The sequence below is a fragment of the Puntigrus tetrazona genome, chromosome 2 (assembly GCF_018831695.1).
Source record: "Puntigrus tetrazona isolate hp1 chromosome 2, ASM1883169v1, whole genome shotgun sequence".
NCBI lineage: Eukaryota > Metazoa > Chordata > Actinopteri > Cypriniformes > Cyprinidae > Puntigrus > Puntigrus tetrazona.
This window is the reverse complement of record NC_056700.1, coordinates 12,911,967-12,920,988: the sequence shown is the minus strand read 5'-3', so window position 1 is coordinate 12,920,988 and position 9,022 is coordinate 12,911,967. Positions and strand designations below refer to the sequence as shown.

At 35.6% G+C, this 9,022-nt stretch overlaps 1 protein-coding gene across 1 annotated transcript; it reads left to right on the top strand.

Moving 5' to 3' along the window:
* Positions 1-416: 416 nt before the first annotated feature.
* c2h5orf22 (chromosome 2 C5orf22 homolog) lies at positions 417-8,301 on the top strand. Its single transcript, XM_043253363.1, has 9 exons — positions 417-591; positions 765-910; positions 1,583-1,732; positions 1,880-2,294; positions 2,529-2,591; positions 3,964-4,085; positions 4,275-4,341; positions 5,615-5,754; positions 6,919-8,301. Exons 1-9 carry the CDS (start codon positions 523-525, stop codon positions 7,064-7,066), a joined length of 1,320 nt encoding a protein of 439 aa, XP_043109298.1. The 5' UTR covers positions 417-522; the 3' UTR covers positions 7,067-8,301.
* The last annotated feature ends 721 nt before the right edge of the window (positions 8,302-9,022 follow it).

Genomic DNA, 9,022 nt, shown 5'->3' with positions numbered 1-9,022 from the left:
TTTTTTTAATTAATACATTTATTTATTTATTTATTTTTGCAGTTATGCTTTGAGTAATGTTTAATAATGTATTTTTAATCTTTGAAAAATGTAAACTATATATAATAGCTACACAATATTACACGACATCACAGTATTTATGGGGATGAAAAAGCATCCATCGTTATAGATTGTCATGAAACAAATGAAATGAAACTGCCACTAGCTAATATTTCGGATTTACTACAGTTTGATGTTTCATTATTGCTATTCCTTAACCGTAATTTTTTTATAGACATTTGCTATATCACCGCATCACTACGATCAGAAAACTTTGCATAGAAAATGCGTTTAGTCTACATTACCTGTCGTCGTAGGAATCCAAATCTTGTTCGAATCTTTCTTGTTTCCACCCGGTTTAAAAACGAAGGCGCACAGTGCACCACTTATAGTGGTATATCATAAACGTAAATAGTCTTTCAAATGCAGTTGTACTTTTAAATCAAAATATACACTTATTAAAAAACCCTTGTTTAAAAAAAAATGAAGACGGCCCCTCATAAACGCGTGTATCCTAAACTGCCCGTGTGGATCGTGGAGGACCATCATGAGGTAGATAGATGAGTTCAGCTCTTACTTAAGGCTTTATTAAATCTGACGCCAACTAAACAGCTGAATTTACAATAGTTCCAATAAAAGCAAGGTAGACACGGGAGTGATAAATCGACACCTAAAAGTGTAAAATAGATAAATGGTTACTTAAATGACATTTCCATCTGCTTTAGGTGGTGAAACACATATATCGTGCCATTGGCTCGAAACATATTCCGATGAAGGGCATTAAAATGGTCCATTTGGACTCCCATCCTGATCTCCTCATCCCTGTGAATATGCCTGCTGATACGGTTTATGACAAAGAGACTCTGCTCAGGTGAGTTTAAAAAGGGTTTTTCGTAAACCTATATTTTTATTACTATTTCTATGTCGGGTACTTTTTTATCTTTGTTCCAGGTTAGGTACTATGACAGGTACAGATCTTTATTTATTATTTCAGAAAATGTTTTTTTTGTTGTTGTTTTTTTTTTTAGTAGTAGTAGTAGTAGTAGTAGTAGTATTTGTTTGGTTGGTTGTTGTTTTTTTTGCATCATTTAAAACATATTTAATTCATTGAATTGTTTTTATTGTGATGCGTATCTATGCAAATAACTGGGAAGTCATCCATTTAATAGATTTTAAATGAGTTTTATTTACTTTTATAGATTTTCCATATTGTAGTTAAAGTTTTATTTATTTTTATGTCTTTATAGTTTTAAAATCTAAATTAGAAATGCTACTTTTTTCTTTTTTTTTTAGCTGACAGCAGAAAATAAAATATAGTACTGAAAGTATAGTCCAGTGTTGGACTCAAATCTACATGGCTGTTGTCGAAGAAACATAAATTCCTGTACAAAGAATACAAATGCATGAATACTCCACTGACTATTAAAATCAGACTATTAAAAGACAGCTCGTGCTGTTGAAAATGAAGTCCGCTGATACTTGTTCACACCATTAGTTGCAACAGTGAATATAAGGGTTGACATGTTTTTGTTTGCTCTCGCAGTGAGCTGAGCATTGAGAATTGGATAATGCCGATGGTCTATGCTGGACACGTATCCCACGTAGCCTGGCTGCATCCGTACTGGGCTCAGCAGATCAAAGAAGGAGATCATTCTATGTGTGTGGGCAAAGATTCATCCACGACCACCATCAGGTCAGGTGCAGCATATCAGCATGTAACCATGAGATGGCAGCAGACGTTCATTTACTATTAATAAGGATGAGACCTCCGCTCTGTCAGGATGCATTGTACTAAAATCGTGTTTAAAAACACTCAGAAGAAATCTCCTTCTCTTTGCAGGGTCACGAGCACAGACGATTATTTTTTGAGCGATGCTCTGTATGTTCCTCTGGATCAGCTGGAAAACCCAAAAGAGTTTCAGCTAAACGTCATTCGAGTGGATCCCGTGGACGGTTCCCAGAAAAAGACACCTGAAAACGGGCGAAGTGGAGCTAAATTACATAAATCAGCTGTAAAAGAGGACAATAAAGAGCAGCTAAAAAGAGACACGGCGTGCACTTCCTCTTCTCGACCACCTGATGACAGCACTGCGTCAGGAAACGGCAGTCGCACGGTCGTGAAAGCTGATGAGGGGTCAACAAGCTGCATCACAGAGCGCCTTTTAGCACTTATAGAGCCGTCTGACCCTTTTGTACTTGACATTGACTTGGATTTTTTCTCCTGCAAGAACCCTTTCAAGGAGATGTACACGCAGGTGGAGTGAGTCAATCATCATTAGAGCACTTTTTGTTTATTAAATGCTAGCAAGTGCTCCTCCATACGCTATTTCGTTACACATTGTAAACGCATAGAAAAAGCTTTGTAGACAATATTGATTCTACACCTTAAATGGAATCAGTTTTCTTCACAGCTCGTATGGAACAAATATCGTTTTATGTTTATTTGTAACTACATACATTGTCTGTTTGCCACCGTTGTTGTCTTACAGGAAGAGTACGCTCTCCTGCAAGAGTTATACAGCTTTAGCAGGCCACAGCAGGATTCAGATGAGGTAATGAAGATTCATAATCAAATGTACCTTAAACTAATCATGAGATATTCATTCAGTCATAGCAACAGGCACTTCAGATGTTAAACACCCTCAGGGGGTGAAGCTAAATCTTTTTTTTTCTTAAACAGTGGCAACAACTATGTTCAACAGCTTTCCAAGTTAACGTTTAATCCAACTGATGGGTAGTTCAAATGTATTAGCTGTTGCAACAGCTTTTCTCAATTCAGTCAGAAGTGTTTTAGCATTTATGCTTTACTTCAAAATTATTTTTCACCAAGCCTGAGGAGCCTGAGACTGCTAGTGAAAATGTTTTTCATTTTTCTGCTTAAAAGCAATTTTAATAGCAAATTGTAGTATTAGCATGACAATGTGAATAAGTTCGGTTCAGGGATAAACTTTAATTAGAGTTGTCAAAATCACAAAGGATCTATGATTTACTACTACATTTATTTAATATTAAAATCTCTAATATTATAAATATCTTTACAGTCATTTTTCATCAATTAAATGTGTCCTTGAGTGGAGAAAAAAAGGATCGCCCCCAACTTTTGAATCATAAAGTATGCATAAAAACTGTGTAGAAACTAAAAAAGTAAAATGAATAAAAATGTCATGCATATTTTACATTTCAAATGAAAAACCCTGTTTATTCTCAGGTTTAAATGGTCACTACACTCCAAAATTAAATTCCTTAAAAGCTTTTTTCGTCTGGAGAACACAAATTAAGATATTTTGGATGAAAACTGTGACTGTCCCGTTGACTGCCAAGTAATTAAGAAAACGTTATGAAGCAACGAGAATATTTTTTGTATGGGAAGAAAACAAAAATAATGAATTTATTCAACAATTCGGTATAGTGCCATTTTAAAGAGTATCCACTGAACACAGTTTTTTGCGCCACACCGATACATTTTCGATGTGTATTCATGCTTCGATTCGAATGGAAACAGCTCATCCATGTGTCACGGCTCACACAGATCAGAATATGCCATTTGCTCTCCAAAATGGTGATTTTTGAATAATAATTGTTATTTGCTTTCTTTCTGTACAAAAAAGTATTCTCGTAGTTTCTTAATATTACAGTTAAACCACTGGTGGCAGATGGACTATTCTGACGATGTCTTTCATGCTTTTCTGGACCTTGACAGTGTTATTTACTTGGCAGTCGATGGGACAATCGCAAGCCTCCCTGTTTTCATCCAAAAAATTCTGTTCTGAAGACAAACTAAACTTTTACGGGTTTGGAACAACATGGGGGTAAATGATTCATGTGAGTATCCCTTGAAATAATACCCCGTATTTTTACATTACAGTCAGAAGACACATGGTAGCAACATGGTAGTCTTTACAGATCCATGTGTTGGTTTTTTAGGAGGAGCTTTTAGATTGTGTAGAGAGACGCACTCACCAACTTGAAGACCTGGAGGCTGCATTTGCTGAACTAGTAGAGGATGACAGCGACGAAACAGTTGAACGTTTAACAGCAAACCCAAGGTATGCGTTACTGCTGACACTGAGAGGAGACAGTAGAGCCACAGGCTATGTGCCTTTTGATTACAGCTTCATATCAGTGCACCATTCTTCTTGATTGATTGTTTTATATGGTCAGTATGCATTTGATCAAGCAGGAGATGACACAACTTAATACATTGATTTTTTTTTTCCCCCCATCTTTTTTTGTAGAATGAAATGTCTTGTCAGACTTGTGCACAGCCTTAAGAATCGAACTCAGTCACCGGACTATGAAATGGTAAAGTTGTGTGTGCGTTTATTTTTGGGGTATTGTCATTTGGGGTGACCATACATGCCAGGATGTCCTTGCCAGGATCATTTTGACTTTGTTTCCCTGTTTTGATAATGATCGAAAAATAGTTTAACCAATAACATGCATAACATGTACATAATGGGCTAATCCTGTGGGAGGTGGGATCTGCGGTCTAACCGATGCATATTAAGTATGTTCGACTTAAAGCGGCTCAGACCTATCAGTGTTTGACATCAAAGTAAATTGAGAGTACAAGGGAAAGTATAAGGGACCGTCTGTATGGTACTTTGATGTCACATACTGATTAGTCTGCACACATAAACAAAGCCAAAACTGGGATATTTTAGGTAATATAGAAATCCTGGCCAGGAGTCATCCAAAAAAATCATTCAATCAACATTTTAGTCATGTTTGAAATGTCAGTCATCTCCAGAGGCGGACAAAGTACACAAATCCATTACTTGAGTGAAAGTGTAGATACTATTGGTCAAATACTACTCCATTTATATATATATATATATATAAATATATATATATATATATATATATATATATATATATATATATAAATGCAGTATATATATATATATATATATATATATATATATATATATATATATATATATATATATATATATATATATATATATATATATATAAAATGCAGTATATATATATATATATATATATATAAATGCAGTATATATATATATTTATATATATATATTTTGTCATGTAATACTTTATGCCTCTGAAGCAACCTACTGAATAAACTGACTAGTTAGTAATATCCGTGTAATAAAGAGCTTAATAATATGAAGAATAGGAACATTAAATGGAAGAACATGTCTCCCACAGGTTGCACAATAAACAATAAAATAAATCAAAATAAGCATATGTTAGAAGTGCATTGCAGCAGTGTGAACTAGTGTTAGCAAATCTCTTCATTGATGTTTAATATCTGAGTCACCTCAGACCCTAAACATTAGCAATATTTTTTTATGAAAGATGCCTGAAGTATGTCAGGTTTGAAACCCCTAACCGACTTTGTCTTCTCAAAATCTTTTCTGCAAAACAAAACACAATACTATTTGAACATGTTTCGCAATGATGAGGGAAAATAATGAAGTATCAACCTTTGGAGAACCTCCAAGCAGAACATGAAGGATAACAGGTTTGCCTCCCTTGGATTGTAGTGCTGAGGCACGTCGTTTTGCTCCACAGCCTGATATATCTGTGCCTGTGGTTTTGAGTCTAGGTGCATCAAGCAGGCTTGACCTGTGATTACTCCGAGCTCCCTCATCACATCAGCAGCGAGGAGGAGATTCAGCAAATGATCACGGCCGTGCAGCTCTTCCTGGAAGCCATGCCCAAACCCACCATAGTCACTATATCCAGGTACATCAGTCATTAGAGCATACGGTCGTCTGATCTGTGTCTCCTTTTGAAAAGTACATTGGGTGCTTTAATCTTTCACTTATTATTGGTTAAATTCTCTAAGGTTAAAAGCATTTGGTGCTTCTCCCCCTCAGAGAAGCATCCTATTTCTTGTTTTCTTTTTGGTCTGCATTAATTAGCATTGTAATTTATGATATAATGATAATTCATAGACTGGTTGTTGCCCCAAAAGCAGATGCTTGAATGTGTGCCGTTGAGACAGATGGTGTTATGCGAGACTTGTGTCTCAGTGATCTGTTAGCATGCTTTTTAATGAGCATAGACTCAACACCACACTCATCAGTCACTGTCTTATCTTTACGAGTCAGGGGGAGCTGAGCCCTTCATGGTCCATGGGAATATTTTTTATTATCTAGTCTTTCAATACCAAGTTCTCTGACTGATGGTGCATCACCACGGCTGACATGCACCATTTTCTTTTATCTGTGTCCAGAAAAAAATAAATCAAAATATATGTTTTTTTTTTCTTTTTTTATATGTATTAAAGTATATTACAAATATATATTTGTGTGTGTATTAGGGATGACAAATGATTAATCACAAAAAATCGCACCCAAATAAGTTGTTTACGTAATAAAAGTGTGTACTTTGTGTATATACATAATAAATATACACAGTACACATACATATATAATGTAAAGAAAACTTGTTATTGTGGATGAGATTAATCATTTGACACGATGGATGGATGGATGGATGGATGGATGGATGGATGGATGGATCTTTCAGAGGTTTATCTAATATGCTGATTTGGTGATATTTAAAAATATATATTTTTTTATCAGTTGAATAAAGATGTGCTGCTTTTTATATTTTTGTTGAAATAGTTTTTCTCCTGAATCTTTAATGAATTTAAAATTCAAATGAGCAGCATTTGTTTGAAATGGATTCCTTTTCTACTGTCGCTTTTAATTAATTGTCTTTGCTGATTAAAAGCATTGTTGTTGTTTTTTTGGGGGGGGGTTTAATGCGCTGACATCAAACTTCTGAGCAGTAGCGCGTCTATCATTGCACGCATGTTATTATTGTATGTATAATATTTAAATTAGATTAAGATCATACTGCGTAAGATTTAATAGTTTCTTTTTCGTTTCTTCTTATCAGATCCAGTTTGGATGAGTATTGCCCAGCGGAACAAGTTGATTCCATCCAGAACTGTGTGCTGAACATTCTAGAGTCCCTGTTTGGCTGCTTAGATGTTCACAGAGAGTATGAATCAATACCTTCACAGAGCACATCACAGACCCCATGATAAGGAGGGGTTAAATTCAGCAGCAGCTGCAGCATGTTCTTTAACAGAGGCTGCTTTGAGAGGGTGGATGAAGCAAAGCTTTTAAAAGCATGCTGTGATTTGCCATGTACTCTGATACTGCCTGCATTGAGTGCATATATAACAATGAGACACATGGATGCGAAATGGAAAAGGAAATGAGTTTTCAATTTAAGACATTTTCTTCAATGTATTTTTGAAGTGCATGCATTCAAAATAAGACATGCTGAAACGCTGGGTAATATTTTTCTGTATCGTCAACAAAATATTGCTTTATTAGCACAGTAGATTAAAAAAGACTTTCATATGAATTCCGTGCTGCAGTCATCCGTCCCTCACGTGTGCAGACTTCAGTCTGGCCATAGCAGATATATTTTCTTTTACAAGACTGCACACTTCCCTTCTTCCTGTGTGGCCCCTTGTGCCTCGGCTGTCTTTGTCTGAAGCCTGAGGCGTTTACCAATTCATCTGAGCTTTGTACGCGGCACCCTCCTTTATTGCTCCATGCCCGCAGACTTCTAAACTGCCCCGAATATGCCTGACCTGCCTTTAAATTTCACTGCATAACAACACAGCTATGAACTATAGTAAAAAAAAAAATGAATAAAAATTAGTGGGGTCCAAAACAACAACTTTCATTGCGGACAGTCACAATTGAAATATATTCCAAAATATCTCCTCATACGTGCCAGTCATACTAGACAGACGGTATTTACCAGTTGAATGCACATGAACGCCACCAAGTTGTGGAAGTCTAAATTTTCTATAAGGGCGTGTTAGTGAGTAAACATGTCAGATGCAATGCTTTTATTTTGATGGTACGTTTGTTGAAGTGAATAAATTTGACAGCTAATGTGCAATAAAACTATATAAGTTAGCCTACAGTACATATACAAAACATACTAATTGCCATGGAATATATGATTGAATCACTTTCAAACATGAAACGAAAAAAAGCATTCTTTGTTCATCATTTTGTATATAAAAAGTACATTGTTGAATTTTGTGTATAGAACTTAAACTGACATAAATTATTACACTTTTGACATTCTATTAACTATAATTAACTTTGTAACTACATGTCTACTAACTCTCAAGACTGTTTAGGGGAGGTTTAAGGTTATAAGTTGAGTTTACATACTTGCAAAGTTTCAGATTGAATGTTGTAGACCCATCAAAATAAAGTGTGCATAGTGTTATAGATGCGAAAAACTTTACCTTGGCATGTTTATTCTGAGCAAATGGTAGGACTTTGGGAGGTAGATGTGTAGTTCATGCAAACGAAAACTGTCCATTTTTGCGTAGCAGTTTTTATTTTCATTCAGCATACTATTTATACACATTTTCATGAGATCAAACTGTCTTGTTTTGACCAAATGTGACCTGAACGCACCTGAAGTCGTAATTACGAATTGTCAACAATATGAATTTCCCAGGAAGACTTCAACACAGCTTTATTTTATGGAAACGCAAACATTCAAGTCTTAGATTGCATTGCATGCCTACCACCTCGCCAAATGATTTCAGTAGTTTTTTAAAACATCCTTACCTACAACACAAAAACAACCCAAAAATTCACAACGACACAGACGAAGCAAATAAATATACATATGTACAGAAAGAGCACTCTCTAATAAATTTGTTAATAACTCTTTTAGTCCATTATCAAATGCTCCAGCCTGAGTAGGTCTAAAATGACTTTATGGAAGTAGCATCAGAGGCGTGGGATGTGTAAGAAAATAATCCTACACACAAGCGCTGATGGGTGTCTTGAAATGCAGCGTAAACAATGTCTTGACGTGTGGTAACAGTAGTATAAGCGGAATAATTGACTCTGAAAAATAATGAACACCTGAGGTTTAATGTGGCCAGGATGCGGAGTCGTCGTCAGTTGCAGACAGGTGTGGGGAATAAAAGATGACGACCTTCATTTTTGAC

Bases quoted from the DNA above. Each gene is read 5' to 3' on its own strand.
- c2h5orf22 (XM_043253363.1), top strand. From the start codon at position 523: ATGAAGACGGCCCCTCATAAACGCGTGTATCCTAAACTGCCCGTGTGG. The intron at 4,086-4,274 runs GTATGCGTTACT...CTTTTTTTGTAG, and splicing joins CGTTTAACAGCAAACCCAAG to AATGAAATGTCTTGTCAGAC. The intron at 4,342-5,614 runs GTAAAGTTGTGT...TTTTGAGTCTAG, and splicing joins AGTCACCGGACTATGAAATG to GTGCATCAAGCAGGCTTGAC.